We start from the raw sequence: 25104 nt of genomic DNA, 5'->3' as shown, positions 1-25104 counted from the left end.
CAACTTACGGAAATTTTTACAGAAAATAGGAATGGTATAGAGCTGTTTCGTGATTTTGAGAATGCTCCTTTTTACTTAGCTATCACTCAGGCTGTGTTTTCACCTCCACAAAAAGAATGTAAAATTCTTAGCTAAGCCATGCGGTGTGAAGCACAAAATAACGAAAGCGAGGAATGACTAAACACATAGAATGCAATAACTTGTAACTTCTGCGTAAGGGCACTATGGCTTTTGGGACAGAAAGGCGCTTTGCACTGTTGTCTCACCTGTGTGAGTTGTCCTTTTCTTATCGCCGGCACCACCACCATCACCAGCACTATCTCTAATTCCATTTGAATTCTGCAAAACCGTGATCATCCGGTTTTCTCCGGCTTCGCTCAACGAACAACTCCTTTTCTTGCCGCTTTCTTTCTCAGAATTGTGATTTTATCGGAAAACAAGCACTTCTTGATAGTCAAGACCAACCACAAAAGAAACGCCTCGTACATATTGCTCTTCAAAGCCACGACGACGGCAACTACCCGTGGGGAGGGGAGCCGATTCTAAGTAATGGCTCGTCAGCGGGATCAACGACGAGTGCTTGTTACAGCTTCAAGTTAAGCCGCCCAGTGTGTCTAGGATACTTACAGGGGGAGGGACAGGACTCTGTCGTTCAAGATGGACGGTTCGAGATCGACATAGCTGGGAATTTGTTCCCTGTTTCGGTTTCTTTGCAGTGAATTAAACAAACACCTAAAGTACAGAGTATAGAGCGGTTTTCATTTGAGTGTCGAAAGTAATTAGACAATTACTTTGGTTTTGGTTTTGGTTTTACTACGCTTTGAGATTGGCTGAGTAGTCTAATTGGTAAGTAATTGATTTGGTTTTGGTTTTACAACACTCAACTGAAAACCGCTCTATTGAAGATAGTTTTGGAATTTCCATAATTCAAGTAGCTTAGAGTCTTAATTTCTTTTTTTTTTTTTTTTACATAGTAGTGGTCTTAGTTAGGAATTTTCCAGTCTAGGATTTAGCGTATTTTTCACATTGTTGGAAAAAGGTTTGGGTATTTGTGGATGTCATTTTTTGATGGCAATTACGCTGCACAGAGGAACTTATATAATAAACGATTTTAACTCAAATGTATTTTTGTACTGTAACGAAAACCGAAATTAATGTCCTCAAAGAGGGTGGAAAGGTGAAGAAAAACAAGAATCAAATAAGGAATTTGTTTGAATCCGAGAAATTTTTATCTTATTACTCTGTAATTTTTATGAATTATTTAACAATGAGTACGCAATTCTGAATATTACCTTTTGTGGCATTATTTAAATGAAATGTTCTTCAGATAACCGGAAGTAGGCATGCATGACTCTGAAAAGTGTTGATCACTCAGTTTCTCACATGCTTTTAAAAAAGTGTGAAAATAGAATGTATATAAACAGTTAATAAAATAGTTTTACTTGAGATGAAGCTTTTGATCTCTAATAACCTTCAGTTTTGAAACTGCAGAAAGTGATCGCCATATCTCCTTGTGCGCGTGACTGGCAGTGGTATTATAAGGAGCTACGTCACAGTTTGAGCGTCTTAAAAAGTTTAGACTAAATTTTTCAAGTTGGTCGTTTGTAATCCGTGTTAATCTTCTTCATCCTTAACCATCCTTGTTCTCATATGGTATATTATTATCTCTTTCGTGTTTTACCATCTTAGTAAGCTGCCATTTTCAGGCTTCCTTTAATTTAAGGGTAATTTTGTACGCAGCCAAAATACTCAAAATACCATGACTGAGCTCCTTCTAGGCACTTATCACAAATTTAATGTTGCCCCTGATTTACGACCGAGTGTCTGAATTTTTTGAATAAATAAGGTTCTAATGTTAGCCACCCTAGTTGAGGGAGAAAACGTCTTCCACGTCCCAATAAGTTGTTCACTCTAATGAATTTTAATTATTATTATTTTAATTTAAAAATGAAAGCTATTAAGCAGTACTTTCATTCCGCAGAAGGTGGCTGGTGAAAGTTTCGGGTTTTTCTTCCCGTTTAGAAATATTTATTTTGGGGTTAAAACATGTCGGTCAATTTTTTCTTGTACCACGCTCGTTGCATTTTTTCGTCTCTTTTCTGCTTTGTTTCAGTAAATTTAGCCGCCGCCTCTTCCCTCAATCGATCCTCTCGTGCCAAGGCTTCCTTATCCTTAGCTCGCAGCCACTCCTGATATTTTCTCACCGCCTCGGCCTTTCTTTCCTCGCTATGCTCGCTCTCGGCGGTTTTTCCCTTGAAAAATTCCTGGTTTTTGAACTCGCTCTTTTCTTCAAGCCACATTTGGAATGTCTTTCCAGTTAATTGTCTCCTGTTAGCCTCTCTCTCTTTAGTCATGGCGTCCTTCTTCGCTTTTCCTGCCAATATTGTTTGGTTTCTGACCAATTGCGCCTCTTTATCGGTTAGCCACATCTCAAATGTTTTCCGACGATTCGACGTTTGCGCCTGCAAAAAGCGCGCGAGCTTTTCGTTTTCATCGTCGGATGACGAGTCGTCATCGTCATCGTCGTCAGACACATCAAAGTGGTCTAACTGGTTTTTCCTGATTGTCTTCCATATGTTCCAGGGCTTGCTTTCGCGGGATTCATAGTGTGACATTAGGAAGTCTTTCATCTGGCTGCTCATTTGTCTGAAATTAGAAATATTTTTTCCTACTCAGTGCATTTCTGAAGATATGTTCTTCGGGAAACATATTTATTTCTATGCGTTGAGGGCCGTACTGAAAAGGTTAAGCCAAATATAAACCTCATCGAATATTTTGCTGCCAAAAAAATAAATAAATAACACGTTCAACTGAACCCAAAAGTCAGGCAGTTTTCGTTAAGGAGAGAAAAGCTCAGGGACGAGTTACAATTGCTAGTTTAACAATGCAGAAACAGAAAGTTTCCTATTCTCTCTTGTAATTTCAAATGCACATTTGCAACTCTCTGTTGTTTGCAGACGGGCCATAGTAGGGTGCTACCTCTACTACTGCCACCGATTCAGATCATACAGTTTTATTTTCTCTTCCTCCTTACCCTACATACCTGTTCCCATTCTCTCCCACGTGCAAGCTCATGGCCCTTCTCCTCGGTTCAGGTGAGCCCGCAGGCGAGCTGTACGTACGGATCGCCTGTGTTCTCATCAGCGGAGTAGTGGGGGACCTCGGGCGAGGTAACAAGGGAGACTTGGGACGGGGATGCAATGGAGATCTGGGGCTGAGGATAGGACTTCCTGGCCTCTCCGGGTTGAGAAGCGATGGAACGAGTTTACGACCCAAGCGCGGAGAATTCATAGGTGATGAGGTTGGGGTGTTCACTTTAGGTAGCTTTTCCTCAACCTGTTTGACCACCGGGATAGGTTTGCCAGTCAACGGTCTTATTTCTTCGACGCATGTGCGCACAGAACCTGCAGAAGAAGGTCTATCATGGTTGTTTAGTGACCGGCAGGCTCTTAATGGCATGTGCAGCTTGAGTTGAGGATTGGAACCTCTATGTAACATCCTTTGGGGTACAGCACGTGCAGGAATAGGTCCTTCGCTGAACTCTTCTTTGTTTTCCTTTCGTTGATTGACTTCTTCTCTCTTCAGTTCGTCCCTCACCTTGTACATGATGTCGTCAACTGTTGTCCTCGCTGGTTTTTCTTTTGATTCATTTTGGTGAGTCATGTCTTGTTTAGATTCCTCGACTTGATCGGTCTTCGTGTCATTTGCCTGGTGTTTCTGGCCGTTAGCGCGTAACTCGTGTTCCCCAATGCCTTTAATGTCAGCCTCCAACGTTTTGCCGATGGCGGACTGGCTTTCTGAAACTTCCTGGGACTGTAGTTCCACGTACTGGTTTAGTAGTTTCACCAGATCATGTTGGTTGGTGTTTTTAGCCATATCCATAGGCGTGACTCCCTGACGGTCAGCTCTGGATAGCAGCGACGAACCATCGTTCATGAAGATTGCCGCCGCGCAAGAGAAGTTCCCGCCTGCTACCGCGGCGTGTAGAAGCGTGCGACCGCTGCATTGCACGGTTTTTTTGACGTCAATTTTCACATCTCCGTTCAACAAGTCCTGCAACAATTCACCGTCTCCTTTTTGCGCTGCTATGAAAGCTGCGACGAAAGCTCTCTCTTCGCTCGAGATCTGATTCATCTTGATGAAAATGCGTTTGAATATCTGCCGATCATCCCGCTTCATACACCGGTCCACGAAGCGCTGCCACCATGGGGGAATGCTGAGCTCAAACGTCATTCCTTCACCACCGTCCTCCTCACCGGCTCCCCCACGGGCGGGTTGCGCCTCGATGTCCGCCATCTTTATCTCATCATTGAGTTCAATAGCTTTGTTGTCACCTCGATTGTGTACAAGTGTAAACAAGTCTGACGGAACACCGCTATTTACCTCGACCATCATTTTCAAATCGCGCACATTCGTCGAGCGCTTGGCTTGAAAACTTAAAGTTTCTCCTGTCGGTAGCTGAACGTGGACTTGAGCGGGGACTTGAGAAACGTAACTGTGTTCTTTCGTCGATTCTGTTTTACTGCTTTGCCTCTGTTCTTCCATTGTCTCGATGTCCTTCCTTTGAATTTCTTTCCACGGACTTTTCTATCCCGTCAGTTAGCTGTCTTTATCTTCCAAGTTGGTTTCGTTGATTGCATATTTCTACTTGTCGATTTTAAGACTTTGCTATCTCTACACCACCGCGATCTCTGGTTGTGTTTCTAACTTGAGTGAAATGATATCTTCTTAAAAGCGTCTCCAATTACCCGACAGGTATTACAGATAATTAGAGATATTGCCCAGTCACCGAGAAACAAACGACTTTTTTCAGTCCGCGTAAGAAGACACTGTGGAAAATTTGTAGTATTCACTTGGGAAAGAGGTAATCTTATTAAGTTCTGTGTTTGCGTGTTTAACATGAGCGCTTTTAAGGAGATTGAAAACATAAAGAATAACAAATAATACACTCAAAGCCGGTAACCCCCAAGGGGCCTAAAAAATGGCTTAATATCTGTTTTGCTTTATGTACTTTAGTTAACGATTCGTGATATACTACGCGACCAATCAAAGAACAAGCAACCTTGTCTGAGTAACTATTGTGATGTAAAATATGTAACTTTTATTATGTTCGCAAACAAACTTACCAATATCATTTGCGGTTTGGTCTTTTATTTTTATTCCCCCTCGGTATGTCATTTAGTTGATTGTCGGATTAAATGGAAGCATCTAATGGTTTAATATTTACATTTTCGTGTAAGGAATTTCTATCGGTCTGTCTTTCTAACCAGAGTGCTCACTGTTTAACGAACAACTACTGTTTTGTTTTAAAAAACAAAGTGATTGTCCGTGACTAAAAAAACGCGAAGCAAACTGACGTAATTGTCAGAGCTGACAAACGGAACAAAAGATGACGAATTTCATGGATTTAGTTGAGAAAGGGAAACCTTAACAAGCACTCAAACACATCACAGGCTTTCCCTTTACGTAGCCTGATTCCTACAAACAAAGATACTTCTGATCATTTGCCTAGGCTCATATCTGGCAAGGAAAGACAATAACCGGTAACTGTTTTGTAAATGATATTAAGACTGACTGACTGTCCTACTGACGGACTGTTTGTCTGCCTGCCTAACTGACTGACTGACCGACTGCCTGATCGGCTGACTGACTGACTGACCGACTGACTGACCGACCGACCAGCTGACGGACGCTATACACTACTTTTCATTCATCCTTGCAGGTTCTTGTTCCCATTATCAGCTACTTCAAAGCTCAATTGGCAAAGCATTGTACTTGTGCACTTAATTTGTTTTCAGGCTTTTTCTTCATTACAAGTCTAATCGTATGCAAAATTCTCCACGGTAGTGGTTATCCACGTGCCTATTTGTCGTGTAATCGGCCTGCGATCACGTGGGTGTCCAATTTCAGGCATCCAATTACAACTGTTTTCTCATTGGATACCTACGCCATGAGCACGTCAACTTTTTGAAACTTATGGAAAATAATACTGGCTTTTTCTATTAAAAGGAGTTGAAAACACATCTTCAATCTCGAAATTCGTTATTGATGCGATTAATTCTTCTTCACTTTTCATTCTATCCACAATTCATGTGCTGCAAAATTTCAACAGTTCCGTTATAATCCTTCCCCGGTTACGGTTATAAGCACTCCTGGACCGGGTTGTTCAAAGCCTGATTAAGCTAATCCAGGATTAGCGAGATTTTTTATTTCAGTTTTGTAGTTTTTCCGTGAGGTTTTCTGTTTGTATTATTTGTCCTTCAGCTTTGAGCTTGCGTAATCTCGAAACACACAAAACATAAGCAGTGGAAAACATTTCGACACAACAAACATTGATATTTCGGTTAAATTTTAATCCTGGGATAGCGTTAACCAGCTTTCGCACAACCCGGCCCTGGTTTCTGGTGAGTCTGTCATCTAAAGATAAATGATATATCCCGATTATAAGGGCTCGCCTCCAATTTTTCCTTGTGAACCTATTAGCGTCCTGGCAGAGAAAGGGCAAATCAAGTTTGCATGCAGAATTCAATCAAAACTTTAAACCAGGTTAGCTGTCACGCAATATATTTTTCACTCTCTACTCCACAGAGGCCTCTTTCGTACTGCCTTGACCGTGTAGGCCGGCAATTTAGAGGCTGGGGGGAGGGAATAAAGAAAACACGTAGGAAACGCTCTCATCGTCTTTCCCTGCGCGCGCTCTCATTTCCCTTTTCCTCTTCCCCTCCCCTAGGAAGCTTCAGTCCCCAGTGACCAAAACCCCTTACAAATTTGATTAATCCCAGGGTCTATAACCGGCATTATAATCCATCTAATATTTTCGCTCGCGCGCGATTGGTCTAAACGCATCACGTGACTGAATATTTCCCAGCTAAAACTGGGGAATATCCGAGTGATATTCCCCAATTTTTCATACCGCGCGTGTTGCAAAAAACATTTGAAGGATTCTAAACATAATAGCCTCCATTTGGTGCGGAAATATGCTGGGATATTTGTCCTTGGACATTATGTGTTCCTCAAAACTCACAGTTTTCCTCGAGCTACGCTCTCGGAAAACGGTTCGCTTCTCGGGACAGATAATGTCCGCGGACACATATCTAGCATATTTCTGCGCCAGATGGAGGCTATTGTTTATTTATACGAAAAAGTCTCATTCATATTCATCATTTTGTCTAGACACATGATGGGCGTAAACTTTTCAGTATCAAAACCATATAGTTTTATTCAATCAACCATAAAGCAAATATATTTGTACATGTAATAATTAGCAGCTGTATGAGATTTCATTAAATATATTAATTTGTTTTCTGAAAATGCGATTGTTTACAAAGCATACTTTTAACCTATCTAACATTCTTCATCATTCTATAACTGGCTTTCAGTAAAACGCTGTATATAAGAGTTGCAGTAATCACTCAACCAATAAATCAGTCATTTGATTTTGCTTTCTGATCTACATATCGGCCTTCGCAGTGTTCGTTAGCTACTCCGGGAATTATCGCCACTTGAGACTGACTTTGCAGTCGTGGAAAAGTTCCATTTTAGATCGGAATCCTGTATCAGAAACTAAATTGATTCACAGTTTGCGTTGGATTGGTTGTTACGTAATATGGCGTGTGTTCGTCACGACAAGCTGACGTAACAACAAAATGTCATTGCGTTTAATTGCTCAGTCGTACAGAAGTCGCGCAATAGAGACCTTTAGAGCCGACGACGACTTCGAGATTTTCTGCTTGCACCTAATTAGCGCACTAGCTTTTACGTCGTTTCGCAACTCTGTCAGGTCGCCCACTGCTCGTCGGCAACACGATCACTCGCAAAACTCGATAGAACTGAGGTCAACTTACTCTGGGTAAACTCAAACTTGTCATCGGATCTAAAACTCAATGGCTGTGTTTCCTCGACCGCGTAGTACTAATAAGGAAGTCAGTGTTATCCTGTAAAAAACAAAACTTTAACACTCATTAGAATTAAAAGAGATTAACGGCTAAATAGATCACCGGCAAACCATCCAGTGTCAGAGTATGGTATGCCTGTGATTTTAGTCTCGGTGCCAGGCCTCGCATTCCTTCATGGTAGCGATAGATTCCAGCCTCACTCTGTCACTTCTTTTTGTGTGTCCTGTGAAATTTTCTGGTCGCTCTCTTCCTTAGCATCTCCTCCTGCTCCAAAGCTTCTTGATCCTTCTTTTGTAGCCATTCCTCGTACTTCTTAGCAGTCTGCAGGTGTCGCTCATGACCGACACCATCTCTATGTTGCTCGTTCCTTGCCGCTTGCGGAGACGTCGGCCTTGTCCGCTCCAAGGCTTCTTTGTTGTCAAGCCACTCGGTGAAGGTCATCCGGGAATTTCCATGAGACTTCGGACCCTTCTTTTCGTGCCACGCGACGCGCGTGTCGACGTGCGTGCCGACACGTTTGTCCACACGCGCGTCTTTGTTGCTGAGTTCTCTGTGATTAATATTTTCTGCTTCAGTTTCTTCCTCGCTACCGTCAGGTATGGAGCCAGACCGTCTTCTTGTTCTCCATTCGTTCCAAGGTAAGTTTTCACGGGGCTGCCCGCGCAGTTTTAATCTTGCACGAAGTTGTGGACTTATCTGATAACTGTGAAAATTACACGAGAAAATAATGTTTTTCAGTAACGTGGTTGATGAAAGACTTTTACATGATTCTTTATGTTCAACAGCCGCTTAAAACGAACACACCTTACAAAAGGCTATTTTTCGCATAAAATTCGGCGGAAATTGTATTCAAACAAAAACTTTAATTTAAATTTGCTCCTGATTTGCGCTTTGTTTGAAATTTTAAAATCTTTTTTGAGTTTTGTTTTCCTTATTTTCAGATAATGGTGCTCTAAATGAGACAGAAGGTAATAAAAATCAAAACAGTTTGAAAACGTCCCGACCGAAAACATACTTTATGAGAAACTAGGGCACTGACATTAACCTGGCTTTCCAGAGTTATCGCTCCTTCCTATCTTTGAGCGATAGACACAGAGGTCCTGGGAACGATATTGGCGTGACACGTGATGATCTTATGCGCCGCGCGTGTTTTGGGTTTAGAAAGTCTAACTAGTATTCGTACTTTGACCTGAATCTCCATTTGATCATGTGATCATCATGCAATAACTCACCCCTTCTCTTCCAGGTCCTCCACTTGCACAGAACCTCTCCTCGTTCGAGTAATCGGCGGGTTCGGTGTCGGTCTGAACGTGTTGTTTGGCACACTTTTCCTTCTCTGTCTGACTGGAACACTTTTGGCGTATGGCGTGGGCTGGGGACTATATCGGTTTTCTTCTTCACTCTGTGACCTTTTAAAAAAGAAGATAGCGGAAGTAAGACAGGGAACCCAATTCAGCTGTACTTATATAAAACATGTATTTAAGATCGTATTGAGGATTCTTAGAAGCCAACATCTACAACATATCTTGACAAGTAAGTAAATAAGGATAGTAAGCTTTATGTTTTCATCCATTTTCATTCAGTCCAGACAAGTCCATTAACATTGTTCCAGATTATGCATCTGTAGATGAAATCTTAGCCCAAATGAAAGCTATTAAGCAGTACTTTTTGTGTTTTCTGTTTTGTCTTATCAAGGTGGTTTTAAGTGTGGACAAAATCCTCGTATGGGACCATTTAAATGAAAGCTATAGCGCAGTACTTTCATGTGGTAATGTTTATTATGCTGATCAAGTTGGTTCTAACTCTTAAGTCTGTGAGGAAAACCCTTGCATGCGACCATTCAAGTGAAAGCTATTGAGCAACATTTTCATGTGGTACGTAGATATATCTGTTCATGTCTGTGGGGATAGAGGATTAATATATAGCAAATAAACTGCCATGTAGTGATGCAATATTGAGGGCAGTTTTTGCGAGGCGACAGGAATGTCTTCCAAAACTTGTTCCGGTCGAGGAGAGCAGCCATAAATCTTACCTTGGTCTGTCTGAGTACACCTCTCCAGATGACATTGAATCCTCACTGCATATTGATCCTGAACGAGATCTGCAAACTGGAGGATGAGGAGCGATAGCTGCTGATCTCATCTCGCCATTCACAGGCCCAGAAGCGCGCACTTGATTAGCCACGTGGGCATCACGTGAATCTGAATTCACGGAAGAACTACTGTCTTCGATTTTGATGAGTGGTAATTTTATCTCATTTTTTATCGTTTTGTCTGGTAATACGGGTAGACGCCTTCGTCGCTGGGTTTTTACCACGCGGTTGATGGGCGCGACTGTCTCTTGGAGCACGCCTTGCTCGTTGTCGCTAACGTCCGATTCGTCTCCACTCAAAGCCGACCGGTTATGTCGTTGGTTTCTCGTTGCACGGGCCTCCAGTAATGGGCCAGTATTGGAACACCTCTGTGAGGTCCTAATCGGGACCCTTTCTTGCGTTTGTACCACTGCTGGTGAACGCCACGATGTTTCGGGTGTTTCCTTATCTTCTGAATAATGTTCTTTCATTGAAACATCGTCACTTGAGGCAACGGGTGAGAAATCATAACAAATACTTTCCTGTCCAACAGAAATTGCACATACATCGTTTTGACTTTCCACAGGCGACTTTTCCTCTCCTTTATCCGGGCATGTGATTTCAGCGGCTTCTTCGCCAGGCTCTTCACCATCTCCCTGTTCCTTAGCAGGTGCCATTAGTCTGATAAGGTTCGGTCTCTCAGTTGCTGAACGCCTCCGTCTTTGCTCCACGAACACCTGTTTTCTAAGAAAAGCCCTCCTTGGAATTTTAGGCGAGTGACTCGTGTCTGACTCGTCACCCGACAAGGCAGCTGCCGCAAATTCCTGGGCTTGGTCCTGCCACAGTTGCAGCACGTATCTTGCAGAAATGGGAGACTCTTCTTCTTTAAAGTGCACAGCGGTGGACTCTGTTTCCTTGGATTCCACACCTGACGATTCTTTTTCCTTAGATTCCACAGCGGCCGACCCTTTTTCCTTGATTTCCGGAGCGGTCGTTCCTTCCTCTTTAGATTCCACTGCAGTTGTCCCTTGTTCCTTAGGTTCCAAAACGGACGACTCTGGTTTGGGCTCCGCAGAGGTCGCCTCTTCGGCTTCCTCTTCACGGTTAGCTGCAAGTTCATCGAGGTTTGGTCTTGACGCTATTGATCGTCGTCTCCTCTGCTCCACAATAGACTTCTTCCTAAGCTGAGCTCTTCGAAGAGGTTTTGGAGAAGCTGTTGGCAAGGTAGCCTGATCTTTCTGATCTTCCACATTGGTCGCACTGATTTGTTTCTCGCGAGACTCGTTCGTGAGCCCCTCGCGAGATTGTTCGTTGTCGTGTGACTCGTTCGTGAGCACTTCGCTGTCTCGTTGCTCGCTCACAATGCCTTCGCTATTTTGTCCTTGAAGCGGAGAGCTGTTTTCAGACCTCATCGCCAAAAGCAATTCCAAATTTGGTCGTTCCGTTGTAGACTTCTTTCTCCGACTGTCAATAATACTCTGTTTTCGGAGCTGGGCACGCCTCGGTGGTTTGGGCCAGTGGCTGGAGTCAGCATCGTCGTCTGCAGATGGGTCAGCGGACAATACTGACGCGTTTTTAACGTCCTCTGGTTCATCTGCTGCTAAATTTGACGCCTGGTTTGTTGTTGTTTCGATTGGAGGCGTTTTACCCTGTGTAAACAAACTCTCATTCCAAAGCATCTCCGTGACGTGATTCGCATCTTTTCCGGTGCTTTGATTATTACTACTGTAATAACCTGTGTCACTCTTTTGTCCACATCCCTGTTCAAAGGAGCTTAAGCTGTTAGGATTTGCATTGATCTGTGGCTCATCAAGCTTAGATGAACTGTCTAAACTGACAGCCAACGAGTCCTGACCCTTTGTGGCGTCGTAATCCTCGATGTTTACTTTCGTGACCGAAGGAAGACTTTCACCAGAGTTATGAGTAAAAAAATCGGTCTGTGTATAATTCATTCTGATCTTCTCTCCTGGCGGTTCATCTGAGTCGAGATCCAGGTCTCCGATTTTGTTGCTAATATTTTCATCGGATTGAGAGTTGCTATCGTCCCCATCATTAGAGTCACCGTCCCCGCTAACCACATCTGAAATATTTATATTGTTTTGCTCGAGGTTGTCCCAGTAATGATTAGAAAAGCCGGAATGTTTCGCATCACGCCGGTGGAGCTCGAGATAAACGTTTAAGAACTTCACAATATCTCCGGTTTCACCGTACAGTTTTATGGCCATTTTTACCGGCGTTTCGCCAGTATTGTCGGGTGCTTCTAACAAAGCGTTGCCCTCGTTCATAAGAATATTTGCCACGCAACTTGTACTACCACCAGAAACTGCAGCGTGAAGCAGATTTCTCCCACTCAACTTAGTTTTGCTGTGTAGGTTCATTTTCCCTCCCGCAAACGCTGCGAACATCAGATTGTGGTTTCCCTTCACTGCGCCGATGAAAGCGGCTGTGAAGCTTCGTTCCTCGCGCGAAACCTGGCTCATTTTGACGTAGATTCTCTTTCTTACTTGTTGTGTGTCTCCCTTATAACACGTGGAAACAAATTTCTGCCACCACTGTGGGACTGTTACTCTCAATGTGCAGCCGTCCGTTATGCCGAGATTTGCAACGGTGTCCTCGTTACAGAGATCTTTGTTCTGTAGTCTTATAAGCTGTAGGTCGGACGGGATGCCACAAAGGAGCTCACAGTCAATTTTAATATCCTTTATCATTGCATTGTCTCCTGCGCTTATCTTAAACGTCTCTCCTTCTGGCGTTAGAATGTCAATAGCTCTGCTTCTAAAAGCGTTCTCATCAGCTTTATTGCCTGTATCACCGTCCATAATGCTTATCTGGTCACTGCTATCCACTTTGGAACAAACCATTGATCTGGTCCACTCGACTCGAGGTAACGTTCACCAACCGTAAACCGCAGTTGTGTCTTTGAAGAGTTTGTGATGTGTTTAATCTAATCAATCTTGTCAACCAAAGACGTTGTTTCTCGGTCCTCGTGGCATACTCGTGTTGCAAGTTGTTGTGTTTTTAAGCCACTAATTCCCTTTCAGATGAAACCCGAGATGCTCTGTAAACGTTATTTCCTTGTCACCCTAAGGTGTCGCCTAAAGAGCAGTTTAACAGTTTTGCTAATAACTTCAGCACCGTCGGAGATCGGTCAAGCGATAAGAAAATCACTTCTTGTGTACAGTGATCGATGCTTTGAAATGGTCTCTACACGTGTAGTGTTAGAGAAGAAATTTCTTGGAGTACCGGGTTACGTTGCCAAGGATGTTACCAGAGTTGAAATATTTTTAAACGACTTGCAAAGGCAGGCGCTTTCTGTGTTCGTTATACTCGTCTTGATAAACAACTCGTCTTGTAGAAGTTCGTCAAATGGCACGTACTAATCTTATTAATGATGATTGGTCGTAGATTGCTGTGGCAATTAAAACTGAGCTCTATTCAGCATTAACACCGGACACTTCGATATTGCTTCAATCTGGTTGCGTGACTTGGTTTCTAGCACGAATTGTTCGAAGTTGTTGCTGACTTTTCATTAGAAGTGATTCCACTGATCCGCGACATTTATTCAAAAGCATAAACATTTTTTGAAGCTAATATGCGATCTATTGTTCCCCGCGACAATCAATGACAAGAGAGGCGCCTTAATTGACACGTGCATTGTGCTAAACACATTGAGCACCACTAGAATAGATTGTATAGTGTAAAGACTGCGCCCAAACAGAAAAAAACAAGAGTGTTCGAAAAAAACAACCAGTCCAAACAGCGTTTGCTTTCTTGGGAGGAAACGTAGGTGCACAGTTTACTAACAACTTAAAAACCAGAATCAATTATTAAAATGAACCACACAAAACTTTTTATCATTATCTTTTTTTAACATTTCCGTAGGTTTTGTCTTTGTTATTCAATTAGAACCTTAATGTCATTTCCGATAAGTTTTCTTCCACGTCAGCAAAATATTGCTGTTTTCTTCTTGTTTTAAAAGAGGGCTTTTTCCCCGGCCCTGTGTTTGATTTAGTAAAAATACTTCTGAAGTTTTGCATAAAGGATCCCGTGTAAATTGATCCAGAGCTACAGTACGCTGTTCTTTCTAGCTTTTTTTGTGAGCAAAATCTCGCTGTTTTCTTTCTTCGATAAGGACAAACAGTGTATTGTCGTTTATGACGCGCGGTTAATTTTGGGCAAAATGTTGTTTGAAAAGTTAGTGGACATTTTATGATTTAAAAGGGATATTAGGGGATAATTGTACTCGGAATTCAACAGATGGATGACACGGGCAGCGTTCAGCAGTGTTAAAATTCCGATTTGCCCTTTTCCGCAAAGAGGAACGTAAAATTCTGTTCACGTTGCAAAATGTTATTTTTACTTCTCAGGAATTCACGTTGAAACAGTCTTCAAATAAACCGTCACAAAGATGACGTGTTTAGGGTCACGACATCTTGGCACATCTCCATTGAACCGTGAAGCGTCGTTTTAAGGCTTGGTCTTCATTTGTAAAGATTTCTTGCTAGGACTTATTTGATTCATCTTATGAATGTGAGCAAGTTGAAGTCTAAAATAACGTTTTCAGGCTTGAAATTTTATGAGGGACTTGTCACGTAATGCACATGTGAGGTTAGCCAATGAGAGAGTGGCCACTGAATTTACTTAAGTTACTAACTTATGCTCGTAACAGAAAATGCAAATTTCAGCTGCGAACAGCGCAGGACAGAAATTTTTTAAAAAAATGTTTCTGCGTAGATTGAGCAAGTGGTGTTTGGACAGCATTTGTCTTGGATCAGAGCTGTCAACCCTCCGAGACAGTTCAGACTACAGCTAAAAAGGTGAAACTTGCGGCCAATTTGACCAAGTAGTCTAAGTTCGAGAAATGCTCTCTTGCCGCCGAACAAGGACTACAAAAATACAGGAATGAGAGAAGGTTTGGCTTAAATCTGTCGTTCGTAGGCAGAGGATCATATAACGACCGTGGTCCATTTTTTTTAAGCACAGATCCAAGCAAAACATGATTGTTTTTGTTTTCATCAACTGAAAGGGTCTTTATAGTCAGGGTTAAACCTTTCTGGACCTTTCGATAAGAACCCAGCCCTCCCCGTTCGGCGCCTGAAGAATGAAAGCGCGGGAAAAGTCGCGTGTTTGGTGTTGGTTTGACGCCTGATTGGCCGAGCGGGAAAAATGGTACCACTGGTGGAAATGACTTTCCCCGAAAGAAAAATAAACTGTTTAAACGCTAGCCATTTTCACAAAGGTAAAAGAACACACGAACAATTTGAGAAGACTTTGAGCAGTCAGGGACACAAGGGAAGCCAGTTACTAAATAACAAAATTAACAGAACATCGTCCTTATGATTTGAAACATTAGTTTATTCAAGTCTGTCTGAATCTAACCTTGTCAACTCTAAATTACGTTTCAATGTAGCTAAGAACGCGCAGAATGTGTCACTAACAATAGCCTAGACTAAAACCACGAAGCTGTAATAGAGCGGTTTTCATTTGAGTGTCGAGAAGTAATTGGTTTTGCATCAACTATGCTACAAGATAGGCTTAAAAAACTCGCGCCGCGTTTTCATCCACTCAGAAGTAAAAGCAAAACCAATTGTAACTCACTCGCACGCGTTTTCCCGCGCTCTGCGTCAGCTACATGTAATTACTTCGAGCTTTGATTGGTTCACTGGATTGTCTGTGTCCTTTGTGTTTGGTTAAAGTGATTACTCTGGTTTTAGTTTTACGACATTCAATTGAAAACTGCTCTATATAACAAACTACGTATAACTGCATTCGTCTATCTCCGAACCAATAAGATTTTTACATGTACAACTGATTTCGAAAACGTGTTGTGTGATTAGAATAAATAAGCTAATAACCGACCAACACAATTACGGTTTTCTGGTGAGTTAAGTCTACTTTCTGGGAATTCCTATGGCTTTTGATTTGTGTTCTGAACTAAGCGCTCCCTATTTACAAGCGAAAAACAGAGGCTAAGCTACAATCTTGACCACAATAAAATAAGAAATAAAACCACCCCTCCCCCCCCCCCCCCGAATCAATGATGAACTGGCACTAAACCCAAAGCGCGCCATTTTTCCCATCATCGAAATGTGGGAAGAGGTGGTCTTAATTTTTCATTTTAATTGTCCAGGCTGGTAGGTCGCACTTTTCTAGGTGACTTTCTCTAGAGGTCAAGCCTTATGGTTTCAATCAACGAATTTCAAAGAAGCTGTGCAAAAAAAACACACACACACACAAAACAAAGAAGTAACAATAGACCGAAATGAAAAGTTATTGATAAGACTTAACGAAGAAAAGCTGTCTTACATTCTCATTCCATGTCCTAGCCTTAGAATGGTTATCATAAGGCTTCTGAAATTAGTATACTAACCGATAAGTTTGGGGTTTACTTAATTTTGTGTTGATCTACGATTTCAAACAGAATTTCCAGCCGACTTTCTTGATTTATAAAGCATAGAAACGATAAAGAGAACTAAAATCAGTTCCTGTACGAAAAGGTTATGTAACAAAGTCTGGAAACCTTTAAATCCGTCTTTTTGAACGTCAAGGGTCATTTCTTGATATCAGAAAGCTTGGGGTTTTTTTTTTTTTTTTTGTTTCAATTTACTTTTAGTATAGATTTTCACATTCGCGATGCCTGCGACATCACCTAAACGTACTAGCATTATTTGAAACGAAGACGAAGCCTTAAAATCGCAAAGCTAAACCAATCAAAACGCCAAGGAGACACACATGACACCCGCAGTTGCAAGCGCGGGAAAAATCACGTGCACGTGGTTAAGTTGTGCTCTAACTGAATCTAATTGGCAAATACTATTACTTCTCTGCTCTGATTGGTAAAAGAACACTGCACGAGAGTTTTGGACCAGTCAGAGAACTAGGCTGCAGAAGCACGAACTGTTGGAAATACAGAAAAGCATCAGAAAACCACTGTTTTACACTACTTACTAAAAGGCATGCACCTACCTACACCAACAGCAAAACTTACTTTACAGTTTTAAATCTATGTTTATTTAATCCTGGGCGCGGCACTGCTCGTTCTTCCACAGGCAAGCTCTGCGTTCGGCCCACCGTCTGTTTACAGTTTTTCTTCAGCTCATCTTGTTCCTCCCACTTCTTTTTCATAAGTTCGTGTTGCTGTTTCGCCAGCTGTTCCTTCTTCTCTTCCATTAGCAAGGCGTCCCTCTCTTTCTGCATCAGCCATTTGCTGTACTCGGCCTGAGACATCCTCCTTCGGTGGTATTTCTTGTCTTGCTCGAGTTTTTGTTGGCTTTCTATATCTTTCTCCCTTTCTTTCTCCCTTTCGAGTTCTCTCTGCTTATCCTCCATCCACTCCTCGAACGATTTCCCCTTGAGTAGCTTAGCTTGTTTTTCGTTCGTCTTCGCTTCCTCCTGCGCGTTTGCGAAGAGGTTCCTCAAGTGATTAAGCTCTTTTTCGGATATCCATTGTTGAAATGACATTCTCCGCGGATTGTTCGGGTCCGGCGCAGATTCTTGGTTCATAGGCTGCAGTGATTCTTTTCTAACTGCAATCCACGCATTCCAGGGCCGGTCAAGTCGTTCTTCCTCGTCCATATCTTTGAAACAACGATGTTCTCGGAGGGAATCTGCTAGGCTTACCTCGCAAATCGATCTGAAACACAAAAGCGGAAACAGGACTTAGCCTCTAAGGAAACTCGTGAGCTTCGTCGGCAAGCAAGTAAATGAACCACGCGTGGAAAAAAATATTCATTTTAAAATTCAAAATAAAAATAAAAATTTACACAGTCTCCTCTTGTTGCCATACCTAATGAAACGTGAGGGCTTATTTCTCAGTCATAATTCAAGATCTTGTTATTTCCAAGTTGAGAGTAATGTGTATCTTTCAGGGAGCGTTTTATGAATAACATATCCACTGCAACTATTTGACTTGTATCCAGGTTTGTTGGAGGAATCATGGGATTGTAAAGGAGTAACAGAGGCATTTGTGTAAAGCAGATTACGGTGTTGTTTTGAAACTCGATCACAAAGATCTTTTGATGTCTCTGGGATGAAGTGTTTATTTCTACGCAGGACCCGCCGTGTGAGAACTTAACAACCGTGTGAACACGTTTCCAATTAGTAGACACATTTCAGGTCAAGAGCTTTTCCGTAACTGAGATGGAAATCAGTGTCTAACCGCCGATGACCCCGTGAATATTTTCCTCCGTAAATGAAAACGCGTCCACAAACGTTGTTTTGAAGCGTGGAGCAGTTGAGACGAGTGTCGAATGATTTTTTCCTGAAACAAACTGCGCCAACTGTAGGTAATTGTCGATCTACAGGTTGTTTAACAGACTGGATTGGTTAGCAAGCCCGGATTCTATGGCAGATACCCAAATTGAAGTTTGTGAATGGAATTGGCCTCACTCAGATTAGAATTATTAAATTAGCGGTATAAGCGTATAATGTCTATAATACACAGAGGAAATTTATGAATAAGACCGCAGTAATTAGATAAACGATCACCGTTACTAGAGATACCGAATTATATTGTTGCTCCGCCGAAAGTGTTCAACAATAATTAAAAACTACTTTATAACCAATCACTCACAAAAAGAAAATATCAATGTAAACTAAATTAAATGGCTTACACATTTTGAAACCGGCGCTTTCACGAAGTGGACGAAGTATATAACAAGAAGTACATAACAAATTTTCTCTTTGATTAACCCCCGTATCACTGTTTAATAGCTCGCATCCGTTTCCTTATCGTTGTTGAGGCATACAGAATTCCTTGACAAATTACTGATCAATCAGTTTACATTTCCTCGGCTGTTCCGTTAGTTCGTGACGTCATTTGGCATTCATCCTTCCAGCTGAAGGTCGGTTTTTCTTCAAGGTAATTCCTTCGAGTCAAACATTCCAGAATCGTTTAATATTCTCGTGTGCTTCTGGCCGCACACGGCCAAGAAACCTGGCGAATTTTTTAAGTAACAAAATCCAGGGGCTCTGATTGAAAAACAAGTTTGATTTTAACAGAAGTGACAAGTATTCGAACTCGTAACAAACATTGCGACGTTCTGTAAAATTGCTTCAAAACTACCGACGATATTACTATAAGATTCCGCCCTGATCGCTGTATTATTGTAGTGACATAACATTGCCAAACGATTGCTTATCGTCAACAATTGTTGTTTGGTTGTAGATTTTCTTAAAGATGACTGAGTCTTAGTCCAGAAGTTATTAACTAAACTACGAGGAATATAGTTTAGAGTCGTTCATTTTTCAGCGTTATCTTACAGTTTCGTCTTGACAGAATGGTTAGCAGAAATCAGCTGTTTAGATCTTGCCACTTCAAAAGACTTAAACTACTAATTATAATTATCTCGAGTCCATATCGTGAGAGCGTTTGCTAATCGCACTTAAATACGTTTACAATTGTAAAGCACGCTATTTAGAGAACATTCAAATGCGTTTTCATGGGAAAACGAGAGTCTGTGACTAAAAAAAAAGTAATTTCAATTTTTACGAATTTGCGTTAAGGTTAATTTAGTAAAAACTCTGCAGAACGAAACATTGAAAGCCAAACTGATCAGTGATAAATTTCGCTTTGTTTAACTTCAAAAGATCTTGGGCCATTAATCTTTGGCAGCCGATATATCAGGCTTTGGGTGCTAAAGAAGACATAGCTTTTAAAGCTGTACCTAATACTTTACTTTTCAGTACAACATTGTGTATCAACGTTTGGTTTTTAAGTTCCCAAAATGGAAAATAGGCCACCACGTTTTTCTTTTGTTAGGAATGTTATTGTGCATTATTATTCTCCCATCCTACACTCGGTTATCACAAAATCTGATTAACTAACAGTTCTACCATTTCAAACCGTGTCACGTTTTCAAGCACTCGACCACCTGTGTAAAGTCCTCCGGAAAGTCTTACCTAAATTTAACCTCGTTGACGGTGGCAGATCTAGATCCGTTTACCCAATGGCTGTTTCTCGACCTCCAACACGGGGGCAACTGATTATTAACTGCGCGCTGTTTTCAAGGTAATAAAACCGACGCATTTAAATTGCATTCATGTGCAAGAAAACTTAATCTTTATCCACACAGAGGTATTAGCAATGGGAATTTTTAATATGTGTTATGTGGATTCAGACCTTTGGCGCCGTCATTCAATTTTAGAGTAAATATGACATGCAGTTAAAAGGCTTTGTACACAATTCTCAGTGCCGGCAGCAGTGCGGCACAATTCTCAGTTGCCGGTTCCTTTTTGAGTGCAGTGGGACACTTTAAGCTGGATTTCTTGGGTTTCCGTGAAAAGTTTACCCTTGTTTTAACATGATTACCGCAATGTTGAGAAGTAGACGCCCATTAGATCAAAAGAAAGACTTGAAAACAAAGGACGTTGTTAAAATTCCGGAAGTTGTGGATAATTTCTTATAGAATTATGGAGACCGCACAAGAAATTACAAAGAAAAACAAAATTATTCCACTCTCGCGCCCTGATTGGCCCAGTTCCGGTTTTCATCACAACAACGGAAACAAAGCTAAGCTTGGTTATTAGTCAAATGACGTAAAAAAAGAAACTCCCTGTAATTTTAAGCAGTTCGTATCTAAACTGTGAAATTAAATCACGGTTTTCGAGTTGTTTTTTCAGACGAATTCTCGAGTTCAAGTGGGTCTTTCACGCACAAGTGGCAACAAATGAATCAAGTTGACACAGCAATTATTATTGAGTGACTTTCCATGAAAGGTTGAATCCAATTTGCTTCAGTTCCAAATGTCAAAATATTGCGTAAATAGAATTTGAATGCGAGCAAAGGAAAACTACTGTGGTTCATGTTATTTTCAGCACGGTAAAGGCAACACAACTGGAAAGCATTTTTAGTATTTAGGAATAGTGCTCTGAAGTGTAAATGATTCGGAAAAAAAAAGAAAAAAAACTTTTGACATGTAGTTTGAACAAGACGACAGCTAGAGAAAAATAACAAGGGCTTAGGGAACTATACTAGAGGTCCGTCTCTTTGACCCGCCCCCTTGGTTTTGCAAAAGCTGCAGTTTAAGAACTCCTAGAGCGCGGTAGTAGAAATTATTTCTTCACGTGCTACGAGCCGAACAAACAATATTGCAGACGATACAGCAGTATTTTGACAAATTCAACAAGGAAAACACATTGCGAGTGCGTGAATACCTCGTGGCTACTAATCTTTGCAGATTTGGATAGAATTTTAATTTGCTCGTTTAGTCGTAAGTGGAAAAGACAAAAACCATTCTCGACAAAATCGCACGCGACAAACAAACCCTGTGCCGTGCTCGCAGAATGCTAATGAAAATAACTTGGCGTATCACATGAATTGAAAAGAACTTTTGTCTCCACTTGAAAGAATGAACATCCCGCATAGCCAAAAAAACATAAACAATCTTTTTAATCAAATCTCCTCAAGTTGTTAAAGTTCTTTCGAGCGGAAACTAACTAGCATGTTATTGTTTTGCGATTAGTAAAAATTCACATCTCTTTAACGGGACTTTTTACACAACTTTGTCTTTTTAGTGTAACTTTGCAATGAAATGCAAACTTCGTCGGACAAAGGTAGTGGACAAAGTTCATAGACGAATGCTTTCAAAGAACATAAGAGGTAATTAAATTTCCCTGTCCAAACAAATCATCTTAAATTTTGTACACATTGCAGAAGTTACATAGAAAACACTACCTTGTGTAAAAAGACAACTCGCCGAGTTTGGTACCAGAAAATAACAACAGGAATATGATACAAATATTTTCCTGCCTACGTCAATACTGCGTTTAATATAAGCATTAAAATGGAAAAATATTCAAACATCGACTTTGATGGGGTTTTTCCAGGCGCCGGAATAGCTTAAAGAGGGTCGATAGGTCATGTGTTTTTAAGGTGATTTTGTGACATAAGAATCGTGTCAAGATCACCCGAACAAATAATCGAAACAGATAGCTTCGAGCAACAGAAAAACACAGAACGATCTCTAGAACTGATTTGCACAAGATTATCGTTCACCAGAACTGGACGAGATTTTGAAACAGATTACAAAATTCTTAACTTAACATCTGTCGGTGCACGGTATTAATTAATTGATTCGAGAGAAAAAAATGAGTTACAAACACAACAAAACAATTGATGCGTGGACTAAATTACTTAGAAACCGTCTTTGTTTGTCATAAGACTGAAATTTTATTGAGTTTTTATCTACTTTGTTTCAAAATTTGTAGCTTATATCTTTGAATGAACGTAAAATCATATCCCAACAAATTGCTTGACCCAAAACAAGTATATGTTAGAACAAGAGCCTTTAAAGACGTCCTCGAGACATAATGCAGTTGACTTGCATGTAAAGATTTCACAATTTGTGAAACTTTCTTTCAGTGTTGTTTTACGACTCGACCTTCTGTATCTTAAGCAGATCATGATCATTACGGATTACATGTAATCGCACGTTCTATCTGTGTTGTATTTCACCCATTTTAGTTTCGCAATCGGCAATATAATCTGTAGCGCGCCCTAATCGTGTAAAAACTATGGTCTGTTTACTACGTCAACTTTCTTTTGTTTACAAAGCGACCCTAACTTAAGAGAACTTCACGAATGCGTTGACCGCGGATTGAAGCACGCATAGGTAGAAAAAGAAAAGTCAAACGTGTTTACGAGTTAGCGAAGCTTCGCTGTGTGAAGTTACGTAAGGTCATACTCATTCTACACGACTGATAAGTCGACTTCCTGGCATTCTGTTCAGAAATGCAAAGCTTAACTTTCCAGTTCTGGTTTGCTGTGAAGGTCAATAAAGAGAGACATGAGCCACGTATACAAACACTACCCTGATAGCCTAACATGCACATACCTTGCCTTGCTTCTTCTGAACATTATGGGAGAGTTAACCTGCGCTTTACTCTCACCATGTGGATCACCTGTGATGATAGCTTCTCTTCTACTCCGAGGGAATCGTATGCCGTTTGTCCCGCCTAGAGCCGCGAGTGGCTCAGACCCACGTCTATTTGCCAGCACTCGCGCCATTTGAGGTGAAACCGGCGAGATGCTGCCGCCATTAAAAGCCTTCATCGAGGGCTTGAACGATCGTCGAGGACTCTGTGGAGACCCAGGCGCGCTTTTCGTGATCATTTCCTCGGGGCCAGGTGTTTCGTTCGAGGTACTCAATAGTTGCTTCGACGGGGGAGTGTTCGGATTGTTGTTAGTCCGGACAACAGCTTGTTTGAGCCTCCTCTGCTGCAAAGGTGACGCGGCTAAACTAAGCGTGTTTCCTGGAGCATGGTTTAGGCGCGTTTGAACTTCTAAAGGAGGAAGGTGATTGTCGTTTTCGTCAACTTCTTCCTCGTCAAGGTGGATCTTCGGGTACCGAACCGTTCGCGCGCTCTTCGGCCTGCGCGGATCAACTTCCTTAAATCTCCGTTGAAGCAAGTGTTGATTGGACTGTACGTTGAGAGTTTGCGGTCTGTTTAGCCTCGGGGAAATCCTGCACGATTCGTCCGAGCTTTCCGAGGAGCATGGACTTGTTCTCTGCACCTGCTGAGGGCTGTAGTTCCCCGCACCAGTTTGAGATTTGACTGGATTCGGGGGTGGTTCCTTCTGAGATCTCGATTCTCCAGAAAAACTCAAGCCTTCGTCACACTCTGTGATCACTAATTCCTCGTTCTCGAGAGCAACAATTTTGGTCTCCCCGGAGCTCGCACTTTTGCTAGTGTGCGGTGCTTCGAGGGCGGAAATGTTTTCTTCTTGAGCTTGTTTCTCTTCTGAGGAGTCATCTGACTCCTCTGACCTACACTCTTCGCTCAAATCGATTCCAGATTCGGTAGAATTGCGCTCATGTCGCGCACCCTTCTCATTGTACATGTATTTATAAAGCAATCTTTCCGCATCGTGGTGATTTAATCTGCGTGCAATATCAATCGGAGTCTCTCTATTTGTGTCAAGCATTGTTAAGATCTCCTTCGCTGGCTTGATCAAATGTTTGGCTACGAACTCCACGCAGTTTACATTCCCACTTGCCGCTGCAGCGTGGAAAAGATTTCTGCCCGCCTCGGTTGCTCCGTGGTGGTCGAACTCAATGTCTAGAGTTTGGAGTCTCTCAAGCAATTTTTCGTGGCCTCGACAGCAGGCGATGAAAAAGGCGACGAATAATCTTTCCTCTTTGCTGATCTGTTGCATAGGAAGCTTAGCTCTTATGCAAACGTTCTCGATTTCATTGTTCAAGGAAACGCAAATAAACTTGTTCCACCACACGGGTACTTGAACAACAATGACAACATCTCCGATCGTTTGGATAGTTTCTTTGAGTGGCGACCAGTCGCTCAGCTCCTGGCCTGGACTTTCTAATGCGCAGAGTTGTTGCAGATTACAAGGGATTCCAAACTGCAGCTCGCAAGTGACTTTAAGATCACGCACTGTCAAGTCGAGTTTATCGCGAACCGCAATCTTTTCCGTTGAGCCATTTGGCAACTCGATTATAACTGCTTGGTTATCATGAGACTGCGCACCCGGGTGATTTGTCATTTCTGTTTGGCAACCACGTCTTCTTTTCGGCGACTCTTGAATAAATATTGCTCAACTGACTCCAACTTTGTGTGATTACTTCTGGTCAGGGCGGCACGTACTGGCTAAACATCTGTAAAGAACACCGACTCAATGTACCCTCGAGTATTTATACGCATGTGAGACGCGTTGATAGTTCTCCCACCTTTCCATAGGACCGCGCGTGTAACGTCATCACTGAGTGCGACAATGACATTATATTCCGCTGTGGTTTCCGGTGGTTACCGGGTCAAACACACTGACACAAAATTGTTTTAAGAGCATGCACTCCCCACTTCCGAAACAGAAACTGCGCCTTAGTCTGAAAAATATACTGCGCATAACCAATGAAGTGCTGTTTTCTCCGGGTTTGAATAAATTCAACGCAAATTGGATCTGATTCGATTAAAAATTTTCTACGTGAGCAATTAGCGATTATGGCTCACTAAAGACGTCAGATAAATTTATTGTTTTCTCTTATTTTTATTGGAAAACCCGCAGTGATCAGATATCAAAATATATCAGACTTAGGAGTCACGAATACCAACAGCTGGACAAAGTTCAGATCCGGGGTTCAGATATCTTCGAGTACTAAGATTTGTTGCCCTGACACGATATTT

General features: G+C 41.7%; 4 protein-coding genes across 7 annotated transcripts in view; 1 reads left to right on the top strand and 3 right to left on the bottom strand.

Moving 5' to 3' along the window:
* Window positions 1–25104, top strand: part of LOC110068209 (pyruvate dehydrogenase phosphatase regulatory subunit, mitochondrial-like) — a 46642-nt gene that overhangs the window by 18230 nt on the left and 3308 nt on the right. For 3 of the 4 annotated variants that reach the window (XM_089298401.1, XM_089298400.1, XM_089298403.1), the window contains one exon: window positions 417–1446. The exons of the other annotated variant lie outside the window; for it this stretch is intronic. In XM_089298401.1, coding sequence (XP_089154527.1) covers window positions 417–719 — 303 coding nt within the window. In that variant the 3' untranslated portion in view covers window positions 720–1446. Of the gene's footprint in view, window positions 1–416; window positions 1447–25104 lie in introns of those variants that run through there. 4 annotated transcript variants of the gene reach the window in all.
* Window positions 949–4895, bottom strand: LOC110068239 (uncharacterized). Its single transcript, XM_020775621.2, has 2 exons — window positions 3044–4895; window positions 949–2646 (listed from the first exon to the last, which is right to left on the bottom strand). The coding sequence occupies exons 1-2, from the start codon at window positions 4543–4545 to the stop codon at window positions 2040–2042; spliced, it is 2109 nt and encodes a 702-aa protein (XP_020631280.2). The 5' UTR covers window positions 4546–4895; the 3' UTR covers window positions 949–2039.
* LOC110068219 (uncharacterized) lies at window positions 7193–13530 on the bottom strand. Its single transcript, XM_020775599.2, has 3 exons — window positions 9928–13530; window positions 9128–9304; window positions 7193–8598 (listed from the first exon to the last, which is right to left on the bottom strand). The coding sequence occupies exons 1-3, from the start codon at window positions 12825–12827 to the stop codon at window positions 8100–8102; spliced, it is 3576 nt and encodes a 1191-aa protein (XP_020631258.2). The 5' UTR covers window positions 12828–13530; the 3' UTR covers window positions 7193–8099.
* LOC110068217 (uncharacterized) lies at window positions 15301–24697 on the bottom strand. The gene is made up of 2 exons (XM_020775596.2): window positions 22800–24697; window positions 15301–17599 (listed from the first exon to the last, which is right to left on the bottom strand). The coding sequence occupies exons 1-2, from the start codon at window positions 24464–24466 to the stop codon at window positions 16951–16953; spliced, it is 2316 nt and encodes a 771-aa protein (XP_020631255.2). The 5' UTR covers window positions 24467–24697; the 3' UTR covers window positions 15301–16950.

The sequence above is a fragment of the Orbicella faveolata genome, unplaced genomic scaffold (assembly GCF_042242905.1).
Source record: "Orbicella faveolata isolate gen_17 unplaced genomic scaffold, um_ofav_v1 contig_3, whole genome shotgun sequence".
NCBI lineage: Eukaryota > Metazoa > Cnidaria > Anthozoa > Scleractinia > Merulinidae > Orbicella > Orbicella faveolata.
This window is presented reverse-complemented; position numbering and strand designations above follow the sequence as displayed.

Bases quoted from the DNA above. Each gene is read 5' to 3' on its own strand.
- LOC110068217 (XM_020775596.2), bottom strand. From the start codon at position 24,466: ATGACAAATCACCCGGGTGCGCAGTCTCATGATAACCAAGCAGTTATA. The intron at 17,600-22,799 runs GTATGTGCATGT...TTTGTGTTTCAG, and splicing joins TTCAGAAGAAGCAAGGCAAG to ATCGATTTGCGAGGTAAGCC.
- LOC110068219 (XM_020775599.2), bottom strand. From the start codon at position 12,827: ATGGTTTGTTCCAAAGTGGATAGCAGTGACCAGATAAGCATTATGGAC. The intron at 9,305-9,927 runs GTAAGATTTATG...CTTTTTTAAAAG, and splicing joins GTGTACTCAGACAGACCAAG to GTCACAGAGTGAAGAAGAAA. The intron at 8,599-9,127 runs GTGAGTTATTGC...TAATTTTCACAG, and splicing joins GAGGACCTGGAAGAGAAGGG to TTATCAGATAAGTCCACAAC.
- LOC110068239 (XM_020775621.2), bottom strand. From the start codon at position 4,545: ATGGAAGAACAGAGGCAAAGCAGTAAAACAGAATCGACGAAAGAACAC. The intron at 2,647-3,043 runs GTATGTAGGGTA...TTCTAATTTCAG, and splicing joins GTGGGAGAGAATGGGAACAG to ACAAATGAGCAGCCAGATGA.